This window comes from Panthera uncia (genome assembly GCF_023721935.1).
Source record: "Panthera uncia isolate 11264 chromosome C1 unlocalized genomic scaffold, Puncia_PCG_1.0 HiC_scaffold_3, whole genome shotgun sequence".
NCBI classification, from domain to species: Eukaryota; Metazoa; Chordata; class Mammalia; order Carnivora; family Felidae; genus Panthera; species Panthera uncia.
Genome location: NW_026057584.1, coordinates 8143718 through 8165136, shown reverse-complemented (window position 1 = coordinate 8165136; position 21419 = coordinate 8143718). Strand labels below are relative to the sequence as shown.

The following is a 21419-nucleotide window of genomic DNA, read 5'->3' as shown; positions in this document are numbered from 1 at the left end:
AAGATGCTAAACATCACTCATCATCAGGGAAGTACAAATTAAAACCACGATAAGAGCCACCTGTCAGAATGGCTAAAATTAACAACACAAGAGACAACAAATGTTGGCGGGAATGCAGAGAAAGGGGAGCCCTCTTGCACTGTTGGTGGGAATGCAAACTATGCAGCCACTTAGAAAGCAGTATGGGGGTTCCTCAAAAAGTTAAAACAGAACCACCCTATGATCCAGCAATAGCACTACTAGGTATTTACCCAAAAGATACAAAAATACAGATTTGCAGGGGTACGTGTACCCTGATGTTTATAGCAGCATTATCAACAATAGCTAAACTATGGAAAGAGCCCAAATGTGCATTGGCTGATGAATGGATAAGGATGTGGTATGTATGTATGTATACACACACACACTGGAATATTACTCAGCCATTAATAGGAGTGAAATCTTGCCATTTGCAACAATGTGGATGGAGCTGGAGTATACTGTGCTAAGCGAAATAAGTCAGTCAGAAAAAGACAAACACCATATGATTCCAATAATGTGGAATTTAAGAAACAAAACAGATGGGGCACGTGGGTGGCTCAGTTGGTTAAGTCAGACTTCGGCTCAGGTCATGATCTCAGTTCTTGAGTTTGAGCCCTGCATCGGGCTCTCTGCTCTCAGCACAGAGCCTGCTTTGGATCCTCTGCCTCCCTCTCTCTCTCTCTCTGCCCCTCCCCTGCTTGTGCATGCTCTTTCAAAAATAAGTTAGGGGCGCCTGGGTGGCTCAGTTGGTTAAGTATCCGACTTTGACTCAGGTCACGATCTTGCGGTTCGTGAGTTTGAGCCCCACGTCAGGCTCTGTGCTGACAGCTCAGAGCCCGGGGCCTGCTTCGGATTCTGTGTCTCCCTCTCTCTCTGCCCCTCCCCTGCTCATGCTCTGTCTCTCTCTCAAAAATAAACATTAATAAAAATTTTTTTAAAAAAGTTTGAAAAATAAAAGACAAAAAATAAGAAAGGTATAAATCCTATAACCCAGAGATTACTGTTTAATATTTTGGTGTACGTATTTCCAGTATTTTTTCTATGCATATATACTTCCTCCCAATAGATGTGATTTTAAAAAATATAGGTTTTTTTGTTTTTTTTTTTATTCATTAGTTTTGCATTGATTTACATATACATGCTATTCTAAAAATCTAGGACAAATTATAAGATTCATGTACAACAGTCGTTCTCAACCTTGGATACATATTAGAATTGACCTGGGGAACATTTAAAACTCCCAATGGGACCTTTCCCAGACCAATTAAATCAGAATTTCTGGAGATGGACTGGGGTGCCTGGGTGGTTCAGTTGGTTAAGCATCTGACTTGGCCTCAGGGATCTCACAGCTTTTGAGTTCGGGTCCTGTGTCAGGCTCTGTGCTGACAGCTTTGAGCCTGGAGCCTGTTTCAGATTCTGCGTCTCCCTCCCTCTCTGTGCCTCCCCCCTCACGCTCACTCGCGCGCTCTCTCTAAAATCAACATTTAAAAAATTAAGAAAATAAAGAATTTCTGGAGATGGAGTCCAAGTATTGGTATTTTTCAAAGTTCCTCAGGTGATTCCACTGAACAGCCAGGGTTGAGAACTACATGACAGTTTCCCCTGCTTTGAACACATCATGGTTGATAGCAGTGCTTTCTTAAACTGGCATGTGCATACAAATCCTCTGGGGACCTTGTTAAAATATACATTCCTGTTCAGTAGATCTGGGGTAGGACCTGAGATGCTGCGTTGCTAACTAGCTCTCAGGTTATGCCAAGACTACTGGCTCAGGGACTGTGCTTGGAGATTTAGGGTTCTGGGAAAGAACCTTTCTTTTAAGAATGTAAAGAACAACTTGTAGCCCCTGAAGTCCATATTTTACACCATAAGACAGGGAGTGGTGATCAACAGGGGATGAACAAGGAACTGACGCCGTTTGTTAAAAGATGTTTCTAGGAAGTTAAGATTTTAGAGAACTGGAAAAAAGTTCGCAATAATACATTTTTCAGAGGAAAACCAGTCATTGAAGCTTATCTATTTTGTGTGCACAAAGGAGGACAAACAAGCAGGGGGAAGAAGAGAGGTGGGCAGTGAGAAAAAAAGATCAAATGTCTAAAAAATTGTTACGGAAAAAATAAAACCCTTGGCTGCAGTGCTAGAAAGGGACAGAGAAACACTGCAAGGAGACCTGCAGAGTTTATTTCTCTGCCAAAAACATGTTTGGGAACCACTACAGCTAATAAACTGAAGGTGGTGTAGATTAAAACCGTCTTCCATCAACTCCCTCCTGGGAGCCTAAGAAGAGACCCCAAGAGTATTAAGTCTCCCTGGGCAGTGCTTTGGGAACCAACAACAAACAGTGGACTATTTGCCCAAATGTTTCTCTTTGTGCACAGAAAGAACATCAAGAAACTCAAACGTGGGGTCTCTTTGCGGCTTCTCCACAATACCCTTTGAATTTCTAAACGTCACTAGAGGTATTACAAAAAAAAAAGGGAAAAATTTCTTCTCCCTGAGGACTTCCCCATGGAAATTGGAAATGTTTAGGATATTTTTTTAGCATGACAAAGTTAATAAATACTTAATATAAAAATATTCATGTCACTACCATGCTGTTACTTTTTCCAAAGTAATTTTAAAAACAATAAAATATGAAAACTTTCATATAAGATTACCTGGAGCAGTTATAAGAATCAGCTGGTATACTTTATCAGACATTCCTTATTAAATGGGCCATTTTTTTGTAATGTCTATTTATTTTTGAGAGAGACAGAATGTGAGTAGGTGAGGAGCAGAGAGAGAGGGAGACACAGAATCCAAAGCAGGCTCTAGGCTCTGATCTGGCAGCACAGAATCCGACACGGGGCTCGAACTCATGAACCGTGAGATCATGACCTGAGCTGAAGTCAGATGCTTGAATGACTGAGCCACCCAGGTGCCCCTAAAGGGGGCCATTTCTAAGTAAATTTCTGTTTAAATGAACAGAAGAAATGAAAGAGGAAGATTTTACTAAGAAATGAAAAGAATTCTTTTGCCAGATAATTCATGTTACACATTTCTTGAGTGTACGGATCTTTGGCAGAAACATAGACAATCATAACAGTACCGCTGATCTTTACATTCAGCACTTATTTACTGTATAATGACAATGGCTAACATTTACTGAGTGCCAGACATGGGGCTAAGTGCCTTATCCATATCTAAATCAATCGTCACAATGCTATGAAATAGGCATTGATTATTAGAGTTGGTATATGAATGAGGAATCTATGGTTTAGGGATGGCAAGTACCTTGCTCAAAGGTCAGCAAGCCAGTAAGCAGTAAAGTTAGTTTTTGACCACCTGATTTAATGTCTATATTCTTAACATTTATGACAAGATCAGCTATCCTGCATGCCCAGTTTGTATCAGGGAGAGACTATACGTAAGACAGGGGGACAGAAGATGAGTAAGTCATGATATTTAAGCTCATGGTACAGGGTAAGCAGTCCTTCCAGGACCAGAGGCTAGAAAGGCAGTTCGAAACACTGCAGGATACAGCTGTCTTTGGTATCACAGAATGCCAGCTCGGATTATGCTTGCTAGTGTTTTCCCCAGGTCAGAATTCATTTACTCTTGGGGTCCCTGATTCTCTCTCTCTCCCTTTTTTTTTTTTTTAAGGGAGAGAGAACGTGAGTGGGGGAGAGGGGCAGGGGGAAAGAGAGAGACTCTTAAGCAGGCTCCATGTTCAGTGCAGAGCCTGATGCAAGGCCCAATCCCATGACCCTGGGGTCATGACCTTAGCTGAAATCAAGAGTCAGGAAGCTCAACAGGCTAAGCCACCCAAGCACCCCTGGGGTCCCTGATTCTTGATCTTTTATATATCTTTGATGGGTAAAAAATATATTTACAAAATGACACTTTGTGTGACTAGAGACACCATATTCTAGCTTAGTCAAACTTTTTGGAAATTATTGAACCACATCAAACTATATAAAATTGATAAAGCCACAATGTCCAAGTAACAGATCTAGTACCAGTTGAGGGTTGGTCTCTTCCACGTTCAAATGCTAAGGCGTGTGGCCTAGTTAAAATTGGGAAAACAGATCAGTCTAAGATTAAGGTTCTGGTCTCTCTTCTGAGTTTCTATAAAGCCTTCCAAGGGTAAGGAAAACCTCACTCACTGCATTAGCCTAAGGATGGCTAAAAGGGTTAAGAATTCTTTTTATTTTTAAGTTTTACTTATTTAAGTAATCTCTACACCCAAAGTAGGGCTCAAACTCACCACTCAGAGATCAAGAGTCACATGTTCTTCCCACTGAGCCAACCAGATGTCTCAAAGTCAACGATTCTTCATCAGTGCTTCATTACTAATGCAGACGAAGTCCTAGCTCTTTTGCATTTCTCAGAGCTGGCTTCCTAACAGTCTTGCTCAACTTAGTAATTGCTGACAGTATGAGGCCAGGGAAAAGGTAAACAGTACCTCCAGCCTTATCTGGCAGCTGGCTACATTCATTGCTTAAAGCTAGTACTCAAAGAAAGATGAGGCAGGGTAAAAGAACTAATATTTGAGTCCCTACATTCAATATATATATATCTCAAGCACAGTAGGAAGAGCTCTTTTTCTTTTAAATTTTCCAATCTTATTTAATACTCACATTCACATGAAACAGTGGTGCTCTCAAAAGTTAAATACCTTTCTAAGCAACCCACAGCTAGTAAATAACATAGCTAGCATTCAGAGATATGTCTACATTATATATTCTTAGAAAGACAGTGGCTTCAGGCAGCTGCAGGGTCCTAGGTATTTTTTTGTGAGGACAGGTATCCAGAGCTGGAAGAGCTGAGGGAACTGATAAGAGGGTACGAAAGGCAGCCAGATCCCCAAATATGCCATGGAAGTGATCTTTTTGGTCTGCTAACAATGTTCTCCTGGGGTATGTTTAGCAGAGAATGAGGATGATGTACTGAGTTATTGATGCTGTACTGATCCATGATGGATACAAAATTCTACTTATGATAATAAAACTCCCCTATTATAAGTTACATTCAAATATTGAGTTTGAATATTTCAAAATAACAATATCCTTCAAAAGCAGCCAAATGTCTGAATATTAAAAAACAGACCTGCTTTTCTATCTTCTGAATGATACCATGAATCCCTGTTATTTGAAAGGGATTTAAGACCTTACAATTGGCTTTTAAGAATTGAGAATTTGCAGTGTTGTAAGCAAGCTAAAATTATGTTAATTGACATTGAAGGCTAATTTGTTACAAAGTTTTTGATAAAAAGACCTTTTGGAGTGCCTGGGTGGCTCAGCTGGTTATGCATCCCATGCCTGATCTCAGCTCCAGTCTGCTCTCAGAGTCATTCATGAGTTCAAGCCCCACATTGGGCTCCATGCCTGGTGTACTTAAAAAAAAAAAAAAAAAAAAAAGACTTCTTACCCTATTCAGACGATACCAAAGGAAGCGAAAATCTGAGGCAGGGAAAGCATTTGGCAGTATGGTCCATATTACAAAATGGAGAAATAATGCTTTGATTCAAAGAGCAGGGGTTAGTATTTGAAATCAATCCTAGCCAACTGAAGGCTTGCTCATGAGAGCTAGTTCAGAGACATGGGTTGACATCTGCAAACACTGAGTTAAGTTTTGCATAATCGGCAAGATCAAACTATCATTTCTCAGAAATCCACCCAAGTGATTTACTAATATGTTTCTTCTTGCTACAGAAACAAAGGAACGACAATGTTCAGAGAGAGTGATGAGAAAGAGTTTGTTTTATATGGAGAGTAACATGCAGCATTCTTTCTCCCTTTATCATTTCCCCCCACCCCCCAAGGAGAGCTGCTACTGCTATTTTCTCTTTTCTACTGTAATCATGTAGCCATCTCATTACAAATCAAAACATGCACTGAAGTCCTACTGTTTACCCACAAGCTGTATTGAGGATTCTATAGCTGTGCTGCCGAAAATGTGATCCACAGACCAGTGAAGCTGGTTTGTGAATGGTCTGTTACCAGTCTGTGGCAAGGTTAAGTGTTTAAAAACTTTAATAGCAATTAAGCAGAGTAATTTGTTGATTCTAATAAAATTTTTCAGCTTTTATTTTGTATGTCATTTTTCTAATAACTCATTTTTATTTATTTTATGAAAATATTGGTCTGTGAAGGATTAGAAGTAAAAGCCTGGATTTTTACCAGTAATAGTTTAAGGACTGTTCTAGATACAAAGATAAGACCTCTGGTCCTGACATGGTCTCAGTATAATCCTATGTCAATGTCCAATAAAAAAAAGTCCTTCCATTTTCAGACATAAACCTTTCCGAGGGGCATATAAAGTTCAAGTTTTGTAAAAAACAGGGTTGGGGAATGTTGATTTTTTTTTGAAACTATTTTTTTAATGTTTACTCATTTTTGAGAGAGAGAGAGAGAGAGAGAGAAAGTATGAGCGGGGGTGGAGCAGACAGAGAGGGGGACAAAGGATCTGAAGCAGGCTCTGTGCTGACAGCAGCAAGCCTGATGCAGGGCTTGAACTCACAAACTCCAAGATCATGACCTGAGCCAAAGTCAACTGACTGAACCACCCAGCCGCCCGATTTTCTTTTTAAAGGGTTATGAGTTAATAGTAGGTTAAAAGAACAACAGAGAGGGGTGAGATAGGAAGGTAGTGTCAAGTAGAAAGGACAATTTGATAAAGAACAAGAACTCAGAGGGTAGCAGGTATAATTAAGTGCTATAACCCTGGGATAATGAAGTTAAGAGGGTAAATTAAGGTTTGTTGGGGGGAAGAAAGACACTGAGTCTGGTCTCTGCCTTTCATTCCATTCTTGAGCCCCCAGATGCACCCTATCCTCCAGCCATGTTTAGTTGCTACATTTCCCAAAGACGGTATATTCTTGTGCTTCAGCGCTTAGCACATGCTGCTCTACTCCGCCTACAACATGCATCCCACTCCCAGCATGCTCCTTAAAGCCACAGTGCTACGCCAACTTCCTCTCTAACTGTGGTCCCTGATACACCCTGAGGCAAGGCTATTTGATCCCTTCTCAGTGCACCTGTACACGTTTACACCTGCATCACAGTACTTACCAGAATGCAAGCTAAATTCCACTGGCACAATATTATTTACCCCTTCTCAGTGCTCAGCCCATAATTGGCACTCAAATGTGTGTTGAACCACAATGAGTATCAGAGAGCAAGTCAGAGGGGTTGACTAGAATTCTCTCTCTCAGGCTGAGCAACCAGAAAGCAAGGCTCAGTGAAGAGTATCCAGGAGCCAAACATGGAGAACTGCTCACTGAGGATTCAGAAGGCTGTCGAAAGGACTACTTAGAACTGGAGCTCGGCAAAAACAAGAAGCAAACCAACTAACCAAAAAACCCCCCTTCTCCCTAAGGAGAACAGCTAAGTCAGGCAGGCGAATTGTAGGTAAAAACACATTAGAATTTAAAAACCCATTCTACTTGAAGTTGAATTCATGACTTGGCAGAGTATCTGTAAATTATATATGGGCATGTGGTTCATTACCTATAGTTTGAGGAATTTCAAGGTAAGTAGAATTTCCAGGCAAAGTGCCTGACTCAGCACATACTGATATATGCTAATGTCTACCATGGCAGGCCAGAGCAAAAGGAGGCAAAGCTTCAACACCAAGGTCACAGGCATGAAGAAAAACCTCTCTCTTCTCATTTCTCTGGGCTGGAAGCAGCTGCAATGACCAGAAATAAACAAAGGGAGTTTCTATTTGGTGGTATCCTAAGCATTTTCATCATAGGAATGCCTTTCTTTGCTCTGCTTTCCTAGTTTTGGGTTGTGGCTTTTTCTTTTTCTTTCTTCTTCGTGCTTGCTTTTAACACTCTGCCTTTATGATCTCTCCCCAATCAAACTCTCTCCATGCTCACTTTCTGAACTCATTTCCTTTTCTTGCTCCCACCTTCATTCTTTTACTTTTACTTTTACTTTTATTTATTTATTTATTTATTTATTTATTTATTTATAAAGTAATCTCTACACCCAACATGGGGCTTGAAATCACAACCCTGAGGTCCAGAGTCGCGTGCTCTACTGACTGAGTGGGCCAGGTGCCCCAAACTTTTGTTAATTCTTTTTTTTTTTTTTTAACGTTTTTTCATTTTTGAGAGGCAGAGAGAGACAGAGCATGAGTGAGGGAAGGGCACAGAGAGAAAGGGAGATAAAGGATCTGGAGTAGCCTCCAGGCTCTGAGCTGTCAGCACAGAACCCAAAGCTGGGTTCGAACTAATGAACTGCAAATTCACGACCTGAGCCGAAGTTGGACACTTTACTGACTGAGCTATCCAGGCACCCCGAACCTTCAATAATTCTTAAATATCACTTCTTTCAAAGCCCTTCTTGTAGGCTTTTTCTGCACTAGCACTGGTTACACAGAGCAATCTGTACATATCCTTACATTTATAAGAACCAATTCTAATTCACAGACATTTACACATCTTTCTCTGCCCCAAAATTTCCCAGTGATTTTCCCTGTGGCATTTTTTCCTGTTTGTGGGGGACAAGGTGAGAAAATATAAATGGATCCCTGAGAAACCAGGTTTCAGTATCCTTGAAACATAATATGCAGCACTGTAATCAGTGGTGATGATATCCCTGTGAAATAATACTCTAGCCCTGGCAAAGGCACTGTGTTTGGAAAGCATACAATCAAAATTCAAACTGGCCTGGGAAACAGTGGAGGCAAGTAATTTAGTAATGAGAAAAAGATCACTATTTGAAATATAACACAGTCTTCTCACTAGCAAAGTCAAATGAAACAAACCCTTTTTCTTCTAACAGGTCAATTACTCTACTGATGTGTGCAGTTATGTGCCTAAAACTGGTCAGAAACAGGCTAGAATAGACATAGCCCTAGAGATTCTTAGAGATCCACTTTGCATTTTTATTTGCTTCCCAGAACCTCCTGATTGAAGAAGAGATAATACAAGGTCCTTTCCCAAGGATATGTTCCTGAAAGTATCAGCCACTATTTCTTATATACTATTTGGAGGCAGAGGGATATTGCTTTGAATCTAACCAAAAGCCACATTCAGAGATCTGTGAATTTTACCTAGATTTTAAAAAATGCTAGTATTGAGAGGGAAATCAACTTCCTCAAGTTATAACCCTCTTTTTTTTTTTTTAAAGATTTTACTTTATTTAAAATGTTTTATTTAGTTTTGAGAGAGAGAGAGGGGTAGGGGCAGACAGAGAGAGGGAGACAGAGGATTGGAAGCAGGCTTTGCACTGACAGCAGAGAGCCCGATGTAGGGCTTCAATTCACAAACCCCAAGATCATGACCTGAACTGAAGTCAGACACTTAATGGACTGAGCCACCCAGGTACCTCTAAAGATTTTATTTTTTAAAGTAATCTCTATACCCAACATGGGGCTAGAACTCACAATCCTGAGATCAAGAGTTATATGCTCCATAGACTGAGCCAGTTAGGTACCCTCTTCAAGTTATAATCCTCTTAAAAAAAGAAAAGCAAAAGCAAAGATGATTTTGGTTTTCAAATAGGACATAAGTGTCATGTAGAAGGCTTCCTTTGCTATCACTCTAATAGTCACTACCTCCCAGAACTGTGAAAACAAAGCTTCAGATTTCTAAGCTGGAGTAAAAAAGAATCACTAAGACTCTGGCTTTTTATTAATACCCTGAAACATGAAACCTACACATTTACAAAAGAGAAAGCAACCCTGAACTTTAAAGCAAAAATAAATAATTGAAACAATGCTATAGTAAGCATAATGCATTTGTAGAGCTATGGTTTTTAAAGTGAGTAGGCATGTATTATTTCACTCAAATTTCCTAACATCTCTGTAAAGCAGACAAAGCATTTTCCTTGTTTTATAGATGTTAAGCAACTTGCACAAGGTTAGATAGCTTAAATAAGTGATTTCCATTTTTTTAAACTAAGTAATCTCTATGCCCAATGTGGGGCTTAAACTCACTGCCCTGAGATCAAGAGTTTCATACTGTACCAACTGAGCCAGTCAGGCACCATAGTGATTTCCATACTTTATTTATTTAAAAAAAATTCTTTTAATGTTTATTTTTTGAGAGAGAGACAGAGTGTCAGTGGAGGAGGGGCAGAGAGAGAGGGGGAAACACAGAATTTGAAGCAGGCTCCAAGCTGTCAGCCCAGAGCCTGATGCGGGGCTCAAATTCACGAATGGTGAGATCCCGACCTGAGCTGAAGTCGGAAGCTTAACTGACTGAGCTACCCAAGTGCCCCTCCTTTTTTTTTTTTTTTAAGGTTTATTTATTTTTTAAAGAGATAGAGAGAGAGAGAGCTAGCAGGGGAGGGGCAGAGAGAGAGGGAGACACAGAATCCGAAGCAGGCTCCAGGCTCTGAGCTGTCAGCACAGAGCTCTAAGAGGCTGGAACTCATGAACCATAAGATGATGACCTGAGCCGAAGTCGGACACTTAATTGACTAAGCCACCTAGGCACTCCACCCCTCCATTCTTTAATAAAGATCTATCTACTAAAGCTACTTTTCATTCATTCAGCTATTCATTTAAAATTGTTTAAAAAATGTTTATCTTGACAGAGAGAAAGCACTCATGGGCAATGGAGGAGACGGGAACGGGGAGGGAGGGATTAGGGAGAGAGGAAGAGAGGGAGAGAGATCCCAAGCAGGCTCTGTGGACGACAGCAAAGAGCCTGACAGGGGGCTCCATCTCATGAAACCATGAGGTCATGACCTGAGCCAAGATCAAGAGTCGGACACCTAACGGACTGAGCCACCCATCATTCATTTATTTATTTTAGAGAAAGAGAAAGAGTGTGCTTGAGCAGGGGAGAGGGGCAGGGGGAGGAAGAGGGAGAGGAGAGGGGGAGGGGGAGGGGGAGGAGGAGAGAATCTCATGCTGAACATGGAGCCCAAAATGGGGCTTGATCTCATGACCCTGGGATCAGGACCTGAGCCAAAATCAACAGCTGGACATTTAACCAACTGAGCCACCCAGGCTCTTAAAGCCACTTCTCTAATCTCTGCTTTCCTAGGTCACAAGATTCTTTATAAAGCAATTTATTCTTGGGGCGCTTGGGTGGCTCAGTTGGTTAAGCGTCTGACTCTTGATTTCAGCTCAGGTCATGATCTCAAGGTTTGTCAGTTCGAGTCCTGTGTTGGGCTCTGTGCTGACAGCACAAAGCCTGCTTAGGATTCTCTCTTTCTCCCTTTCTCTCTCTCCCCCTCCCCTGGTCACACTGTCTCTCAAAATAAATAAACTTAAAAAAAATAGAGTAATCTATGCTTGGTGACTTTATTTCCTCATCTATTATCCATTTTCAAATCTTGGCAGATTATAGTTAATTTGTTTCCCCAAATATCAGGTACTGTCAAAAGGCTCACCAATGATCATAAGGGATCATCAGATGTTCAGTAGAGTCTCAAATATTCATTCAGTCAATGAATAGTTTCCAGCAATTCCAAGGACTTGTTTTTAACCCTCCTTCCTCCTCCTTCTTGATCCCAAATCCCCGCTGAAACACTCTCTTTCTGAATTTTTCACATCATCATTTTTCTTCCTGTTACTCTCCAATGTCTTCAAAATTAAACTGCTCAACACCTACTCATCTTTCAAGATCCTATTCAAATGACAATTCTGAAGTCCTCCACAACACCTCCAGCAGCAGCCATTCTTCCTCTGAGATTCCACAGCACTTTATGCTACTAGGCACTTATCACATTGTGTTCTGCCTGTTACTGTCCCTTCCTCTCTCCCTTATACAACTTCTTTGGATATGGAAACTGGTTTATCATTTTGCATTCAGTTAATAGTTTACATGGCACTTATAGATCCTGCTAACACGTGTCTGAATGAATGGCCAGTTAAGTGGCAGCCTAAGGCCAGAGCTCCTCTGCTTTTGCTCTTTCCACAGAAGATGGCTCAAAAGCAAAGGCTTAAATTCCTTATTTCTTATTCCATGAAAGTGGCCGGGTTAGATTCTCAGATTTAGTCTCTCTTAAAAACCCTTTCATTTAGCAACAACCTGTCCATGAACCACCCTTTCCAAGTAGAACTGTCACCCAGGTAGCAGTGCCACATATGGTATAGTTGTGCTGTCCTACCATCTGCTCATCCACTCTCTTGCCACCATGTGAGGACACAGGGAGACGGTGGCCATCTGCAAGCCAGGAGCAGAGACCCCTCTAGAAACCAAATGAGAGAGTATCTTATCTTGGACTTTCCAGCCTCCGAACTGTTGAGAAATAAATGTCCATTGTTTAAGCTACCTAGTCTACGGTATTTTGTTATAGCAGCTCTAATAGACTAATACATGCTGCTTAAAACTTTCTGGAAGATGTCCTTTTCAAGTAACTCTAATCCCAAGCTACACCTTACTCTCTGTAACTGAGAGTTGAGGAAAAACAAAGAAGACCACAATAGAAAAGAATGATTTTCAAGTGAAAAATAAATCTGTAACTTAAACACCGAGGCAAGTTTCTAAACTCAAAATCAGTAATACAGAAAAAATTTCTCTAGAGAGACATCATGGTACACTGTAGAAAAAAACAGTTTATACAAAGATAAAGCAAGGTTTAAATTAAGGTTCTGCCTTTATCTCAGTGATAACCTCATCAATCTTTAATTTCCCATCTAGAAAGTGAGGATAGTAATGTATAGAATTGTTGTCATAATGTAATAATATATCAAAGTACTTTGAAAAATTGAAAAAGACTATAGGAAGGTCAGATATTATTAGGCCACCCCTTTTCTTCTTGTCATAGTTAAAGTGTTATTTATATTAGAGCTATTTTGTTTAGTTCTGTAGGCCGCATCTAAATTCAGAGACAATAACTGCTCTCCATGACTCTGAATCAGTGGATCCACAATGCACTGAACAGAATACTTCATCAATACTGAGTATCTAGGAAGAGTGGTCTGAAAAAGAAAATGGAAATGATATCTTGTTTAATTATATCAAATTACAAAAAAATGTTTTGCCTATTTTAGGTGTAGCATATATCTGAATAGAAATACTTGCTGAAAAGAATGCTTGTTAATTAAGAATGACTGTCACCAAATCAAAGAAATGCGGTATTGGAAAAGGATTTGAGTCCTTCTGGAGACCATCTACTCTAACACCTTCTCTGATGCATGTATAATCTCCTGCTGCAATACTCTTGATGGACAGGAGCACCCATGTGCTGCTGAAAATACTTTCTGGAAAATATGTGTGTGTGTGTGTGTGTGTGTGTGTGTGTGTGTGTGTATTTTTTTTTTTTTCTTTTTCCCCTCAAGGTAATTCTAATTGTTAGAAACTGGGCTAAGTAAACCTTGTCCCCTATAATGTCTACCCTTGAGTCTCATACTTCTCTGAGAGCCACACAGAACATGTTTACTTCTCTTTGGAACAGTATCTTAAGCTTCAGAAGAGAACACTCACATCCTTTGCCTCATTTTTCATCTTTAGGTCAAACCTTCCCACTTCTCAGATCATTGTATGTATGACATGTTTCTAGTGCCTCTCCTCTGGGACAGCACCACTTAACCATGACCCCCTCATTGTAGACCAAACAAATTCCTCACGTGTGGGACTATTACCTTCTTTGCCAATCACTGTGATCTTTATGGATATGGGACTGTAAGAAAATAGATTTGCTTTTCCTCTCAGCTCCAAAATTATCAGCAGGTCAAAAGCAAATAAAGAACACTGCTCTTAAAAATCTTAAAAATTAAATTTTAAGTATTCAAGCAATGACTGGCCTTTAAACTACCTTCCTATGATGCTAAAGCTCAGGAATAGGGACAAGTCCATACATTCAGAAGTCAAGTTCTCCTCTGTCATGGGGATTTGAGGATGCAGAATGCTGACAAGGAAGGCTTGTGAGCCAAAAGTGAGGTCAAGTTTAATAAGAACTTAGGGCTGCCAAACCTCAGCACTGTTGCTAGCCCTTTATCAAATACATTGACAATACAGCTAGAATTTTTCATGGGAGTCTTACCATGTTCTGTTCCATTTCTCCAGAAGTTACTATAATTTTCACTATAAACCATATATAGAATCCTGAAAGAAATTTAGAAGGTCTGAAGAAGACTATAAATATCTAATTATATTCCAAAGTCTTCCCCAAAATGTGAAAGTAGGAATACCCATTTTAAAATTCTAAGTAACATGATCAATATGACATTATATTCATTTAATCCGTTCAGGATAATAATAACAACTTCTCAGAGTCCATGCTTGAGGATCCTGGAAAACATACTAGCAATCACAATCTACTTGAAATTTATGACTAGACAATGTGTGATCCACAGAGTTCACTGGCTATATGAATGCTCTGTTTTGGTTGCTTTCCCAGAGCTTCAGTTGACAAACAAAACTGTATTTTAGAAAAGCATAAACCACAAACTCATTTTTAACACTTGGCAAAGGCATCTATTAGGGAATACTGATATTCAAGAAAAGTTTGACGGTCTACTATTTTTTTTTTTTTTTTTAAAGTAGGCTCTATGCCCAGCGTGGAGCCCAACGTGGGGCTTGAACTCATGACCCTGAGATCAAGACCTGAGCTGAAATCAAGAGTTGGATGCTTAACCAACTGAGCCACCCAGGTGCCCCAGTCAACTATTTTTAATAAGGAAATCTAAGTGAACAAAAGATCTAAAGCCAACTATTTTTGACTGGAAGTAAAGTCAAAGATCAAGGTGCTATGAGAAAGAGGATATGGGGGATCCAGGACCAAACTATGGACAGGAAATGCAAAAACACAAGTGAAAAATACTTTCAGAAACCTTCTGAGCCAAACTAGCTCTTTTTCTGTTGTCATAAATTGAAATGTAATTAGTTCCTAGAAAACAAGAAAACACTAGGCATACATATTTGCTTATTAACTAAATCATTTCTTCAAAGAGGCAAAACAGAAATATTATGGTTTCTCAATAAGGAGAATAACAGCATGAAGGCATTGGTTTATCTCAGGGAAAAAAAAATGGCTTTCCAGTAATACTAACATCATGGTTATTATCATAATGTTAGTAATTATTAATAAAACAAATAACACAGTTAACATTTATTACTATGTGCCAGGCACTGTACTAAGTACTTTATATGTGCAGTCTCATTTAAGGCTCATAACAACCCTCTGAGGAAATTAAATGGATACCGAGGTTCCGAGTTTGAATGCTCTGTGTAGGGTAACAATAGTGGAGGCATTAAGTCTGAACCCAGAGTCCACACTCTTAACCACTGCTCTATGCTCTGCTTCAGTTATGTGTAAACTTTTGTAGGTCTCAATTATTCTCCATAAAAGCTATACATACACAGCAAATGAAGCAAATGAAGTCCCTTTCCATCAAGAGTTGCCAATACTGAATATTATCAATTGATTGTTTGTTTGTTTATTTATTTATTTATTTATTGTAGACTCCGCGCCCAATGTGGGGCCTTGAGGGGGCACCTGGGAGGTCAGTTGGTTAAGCATTCAACTTCATCTCAGATCATGATCTCATGGATTGTGGGTTTGAGCCCTGCGTCAGGCTCTGTGCTGACAGCTCAGAGCCTGGAGACTGCTTGGACTCTGTGTCTCCCTCCCTCTCTCTCTGCCCCTCCCCCACTCATGCTCTGTCTCTCTTTGTCTCTCTCTCCTCAAAAATAAATAAACATTAAAAAAATTAATAGGGGCCCCTGGATGGCTTAGTCGGTTAAATGTCTGACTTTGGCTCAAGTCATGATCTTATGGTTTGGGAGTTCAAGCCCCATGTCGAGCTCTCTGCAGACAGCTCAGAGCCTGGAGCCTGCTTTGGATTCTGTGTCTCTCTCTCTCTCTCTCTCTCTCTGTCCTTCCCTGCTCATGCTCTGTCTCTCTGTCTCAAAAATAAATAAACATTAAAAAAAATTTTTTTATTTATTAAAAATACTCCAACGTGGGGCTTGAACTCATGACCCCAAGATCAAGAGTCACAGGCTCCACCAACTGAGCCAGATAGGCACCCCTATTGACAACCTTTTAAATGTTTGTCAATTAATTGGGAAAAAGGGATAGTTTGTTGAGTTATTAAGGTTGAATATCTCTTAACTTATTCATTGGCTATTTTTCTTCTGTGAACTGTTCATAGCCTTTGTCCATTTTCAGTTAAATATCTTCTTGATTTGGAGGCAGTCATTTACATTCTAGATATTATATTAACTTCTGGAATATAAGTAAATAGGAATGATTAGCTAATCTTCAAAGAAAAAGTTAAATTACTACTTCATACCTTAGACCAAAGCAAATTCCAGATGGAGTAAAAATAATAAAATCATAAAAGCATAATTTTTCTTATGGTAGTCTGTCAGTTTCTTGATATTAATAAAGTTGTACAGTTGATTCTTGAGCAATGCAGGGGTTGAGGCATCAATTCTCCTCACAGTCAAAAATCTGTATATAAGTTTTGACTCTTCAAAACTTATTAATAGTCTATTGTTGGCTAGAAGCCTTGCTAACAACATAAACAGTCAATGCGTGCTTCATGTGTTTATATATATATATATATATACATATATATATATACACATATATATATAAGAATATGGCATATATTCTTATATATGTATAAGAATATGGTATATACTCATATATATATATATACATATATATATATATACATACACATACACACACAGAGCATATACACTGTATACCCATTCTTATATATATGAATATATACCATATTCTTACAATAAAGTAAGGCAAGAGGAAAAAATGTTATTAAGAAAATCGTAAGAGAGGTGCCTGGGTGGCTCAGTCAGTTAAGTGTCTGACTTCCACTCAGGTCATGATCTTGAGGTCTGTGAGTTCAAGCCCCGCATAGGGCTCTTTGCTGACAGCTCAGAGCCTAGAGCCTGCTTTGGATTCTGTCTCTCATTCTCTCTTTCTCTGCCCCTCCCCTCCCTCAAAAATAAATAAACATTAAAAAAATTTAACAAAAAAAAAGAAAGTCATAAGAGGGGCCCCTGGGTGGCTCAGTCAATTAAGGATCTGACTTCGGCTCAGGTCATGATCTCACAGTTGGTGAGTTACAGCCCCGCATTGGGCTCTATGCTGACAGCTCAGAGTCTGGAGCCTGCTTTGGATTCTGTGTGTGTGTGTGTGTGTGTGTGTCTCTCTCTCTCTGCCCATCCCCCACTCAAGCTCTGTCTCTCTCTCTCTCTCTCTCAAGAATAAACATTAAAAAAAAAATTAAAACAAAAAGGAAAATTGTAAGAGAAAATGCAAAAAAATAAGGAAAATACATTTACAATACTGTATACTGTAGTTATTGAAAAAATTGTCGCATAAGTGAGCCCATATAGTTCAAACCCATGTTGTTCAAGGATCAATTATATTTATTTTGAGGAGGAGCAGTTTGAATAGGTAGAACAGTGCATTATACAGACTACCCTAGAAAACTAGTATAAAAGGACTGTGATACGTCTATGTCATGGAAAGCAATTAAAAATAATTATCTTTGGAAATTACGAACATGGTAAATTAAGTGAAAAAAGTAAGTTACAAAATAATGCTTGTGATTCTATTTTTATAAAAGCAAATACATTACATTAGCTACATTGGAAGGCTGTATTAAATTATCAATAAAGGTCATTTCTAGGTGGCTGGAGTTTGTAATAGAAAATTTAAATACCATTTTATTTACTTTGTAAAGATTATATATATATTAAGTAATCTCTGCACTCAATGTGGGGCTCAAACTCATAATCCCAAGATTAAGAGTTGCACGCTCCATCAACTGAGCCAGCCAGGTGTCCCTAAATATTTCTTTTTCTTTTCTTTTTCTTTTTTTTTTACATTTTTTAAAAATTTATTTTTGAAAGACAGAGACAGAGCGTGAGCAGGGGAGGGGCAGAGAGAGAGAGGCAGACACAGATTCAGAAGCAGGCTCCAGGCTCTGAGCTGTCAGCACAGAGCCCCACATGGGGCTCGAACCCACGAACTGTGAGATCATGATCTGAGCCGAAGTCGGACGCTTAACCGACTAAGCCACCCAGGCGCCCCCCACTAAATATTTTTTTTAAGTGGGCTGTATGCACAGCCACCCAGGCGCTCCCCTAAATCTATTTTAAAACTGCACAAGAACTTAGAGTTCTACCACATATCATCTGTGTAAATACATTCCAGGTGGATTAAAGAGCTAAACATTAAAAAAAGATGAAAATAAAGAGTATTTAATTAATCTTGGGATAAGGAAGGTCTTGTTTTATCTGTCTGTTATAACAATTCACTTAATCTGTATGATTTTTATCAGTTTGAATATTAAAAAAATGGATGCAAAATGAGAGTTGAATGACTAGCCCAAGGTCAGGAAGGTCTTCTTAAGACACAAAATGCAAAAGCCATGTGCAAAATATTGATGAATTTGAAATGATAATTTAAAATTTGCTTAACAAAAAAGGAGATGAGCAATACATTGATAAAAAATAGTTGCAATATACAGAACAGGCAAATGATTGATATTAAAATAAAAACACCTATAAACCAATAAGAAAAGTAAAAAAATCAAAAGTAAAATGGGCAAAGGACAAATTAACAAGAAATTCACAGAAAAGAAATTGCCAAACGGAAGATTTTGCAACTTCTCTAACAATAGCTAATACATAATGCTTACTAGGGATCAGGTGTTTTTTTAAAATGCTTTTAGCTATCAACTCATTCAATCTTCACAACAATCCTATGAGATAAGTACTATTTTTATCCCTGATTACAGATGAGGAAATTGAGGCAGAGGTTAAAGGAGTTGCTCAGGGACACACAACCAAGAGTGCAAGGCTGGGATTCCAACGCAGACAGCATATAGCTCTACAGTTCGGAATCACTCTTAAGCACCATGCTATATTGCCTGTCCAGGGATCTAGGTACCCAGGGAAATACAAATTAAAACAAGATTTCATTTGTCTAAATTGGCAAAAATAAAAAAGACATAGTCAATGTGAAAAATGAGTATTGTCAACACGGTCAGTAGGAGAATATCTCGGCACTTTCTTTTTGTAGAAAAAACTCTTACAGAAACAGATACAAGGAAAGTTTAGAAAAACAATTTACCCAATAAAAGGTGGGCGACAGGTCATTTGTTTTACTAAAATATTGGTTTTTTTCCTCGAAGGTACTAGCAAATATTAGAACTCTTTTCCTTTTCTCTCTTAATCCTCAGATGTCAATAAAGGGTACCAGACGATGGCATCTTATTGGTCCTATGCTAACTTTTTTATGTGGCTGCTTCCCTTGAGATTTAATCAGCTCAGGTCAAACCTTCTCTGAAAGCCTGTTTCTTGACACACTAGCGTCATCATTGAACTGATTAATTCACCTGCCCTTCTAGTGGGCTGTCGCAGGTTCTTCTTTCTACTCTCCTCCCTGTTTGTCCCTTAGCGTCTTTCTGCAAGAAAGACAAAGCTTTCTTTCTGCAAAGAAAGACAGCTGCAAGAGCCCAGAATGAGGTGAGAAGTTAAACTTTCCCCTTCTGCTTTGTCTGAAAGCCATTTAAAAAATTCTTTCTTCTTTTCGGCAATACATCAATTCCTATCGGATAAAAACGTTGCTTCTGAAATCTCCCAATTCTCCACAGTCTCTGGCTTTACTGTCTACAGCATACCTGTTAAGTAACAATACAAATTCCTTAAGGGAAAAATGAAATCTGTGTCAGAGTTCTTCTAACACGTCAGCCATCCCTATTTACTTCTAGGTGCCATTATGAAGAGAAACAAGGAAAGGTGCATGAAGCGATGAAAGAGACTGTCACTAAACTTCACCACGTGAAAGTAGGAAAGTTTACAACGCATGGCAGTACGCATAGGTGATGATGCCCTCTGTTTTTTCAAAGGAAGCACAGCAGGTCAGTTTCCGTGTGAAACTTCTCATTGGTACATCCAAAACATCCTGCAACTTTTTTGCATCTCTGGTTCTCACATTTACTACCAAGTTGGGTTTCTGACTGTGACAAAGCAATTAAAACCTGCAGGGCTGAAGTGGGCATTGTGAAAACACACAGGCGGCTCAGAGAACAGTCTCCACCAAATCTGTTAGGGGAGGAGACCGAAAGGGACGACTACGATTTCGCTGAGAGAGGAATTTAAGAATGTTCCGTATCGTAGGCACAGGATGTAAAAAAGAGATTAAGGTCAGCAGGAAGATGTGAAATTGGAATGTACGGGATTGCATTTTTTCATCCGCATCATACGGTTACCGACCAACACTCCGTTAAAACACGAGGCTTCCTCACTACGTGAAGGAGAGAGGCTGCACAGGCGGCACCACAACAGGCCCGAGGCAATGATTTCTATATCCTGCTAAATCCTACCGTGTCCCCAACGTAATCAAATAATTGCTGGACAGCTCCACCCTGTCTACGCGTTAACCACACCGACGCGATCCAGCAGATACCTTTGCCGGGAGTCCCAGGGCAAAACCCAAACACCTGAAGGCATCTCACGCACGAGTTTAGGGTCCTCATTTCGCTGGACAGAAAAGTGAAAAGCTGAGAAAGCAGCAGCCACCATCCAATGCCTCAGAAGGCCAAGCCAGAATTAAGATAAGGTCGATCCCGGACTTCTCTTTCCCCACCTTCCTCGGCTCCAGTCCTGGAAGGAGCCACAAGTGAGGCAGAGAAGTTGTGGAAACAAGGCGGGGGTGGGATGGGATGGGATGGGATGGGATGGGATGGGGGAACCCGGGAGAGTTTCACACAAGCATCTGCATTTGTCCCACACAAGGTCACTCGCTCCAAGTCACTTTTTCCTGCTCCCCCGGTGCTTCCCGCCAAATGGGCTGCTGGGCTCCGAGGCCAGCCCACCGCGCCCCCTCGGCCCTCCCCTGCTGGCCGCAACCCCTTCCCGGCCTCTGGGTGCGGGCCGAAGCTCGGAGCCAAGCTGGCCTCCCCGACACCCGTGTCCGACGCTCCGCGCTTCTCCCGGCCCAATTCCGGGTCTCCTCCGCCTCCAGCCCCCGGGGCTCGCGTCAAAGTCCCCTTCCTCCCTCAGGACGCCCCTTGCCCCGCCTCCAGCGCCCGGTCCCGCCGGGGGCATGGACGCCTTTCTTTCCCTCGCCTCCCGCCGCACTCCCGTCCGGTGTCCACCTGGCGCGACCCTCGCCCCCCGCCAGTCTCCTCAGCGAGCGACCGCCTCCCAAGTCCTCCCGGCCCCGCCCCGCTCCCGGGCGGATACAGTTTGAAGCCCCTCAGGATCTCCCTGGCCCGCTCGTCCTTGGCTGACATGATGCGGCGGCCGCCGCCCGCGGCTCTCCCACGCTGGCCCGGCGGAGCCTCGCAGACGGTGCCCAGGAGCCGAGGACGGAGCCGCAGCCCGGCCTGGAGACCTCGGGCGAGCAGCGGTAGCGGCCAGACCCGGACCGGCCTCTCCCTCCCCTCAGCTCCCGCTCCTGATCTCTTCTCCTTCCCCCTAGCCTCGGAGTGCCCGCCCCGAAGCCAATGGAAAGCCC

The 21419-nt window shown here is 40.7% G+C and overlaps 1 protein-coding gene across 1 annotated transcript in view; it reads right to left on the bottom strand.

The window, feature by feature from the left end:
* PDE6D (phosphodiesterase 6D) overlaps positions 1 to 21414 on the bottom strand; it is a 51867-nt gene extending 30453 nt beyond the window's left edge. The window contains exon 1 of the mRNA XM_049614695.1: positions 21146 to 21414. Coding sequence (XP_049470652.1) covers positions 21146 to 21195 — 50 coding nt within the window. The 5' untranslated portion in view covers positions 21196 to 21414. The remainder of the gene's footprint in view (positions 1 to 21145) is intronic.
* Positions 21415 to 21419: the final 5 nt, after the last annotated feature.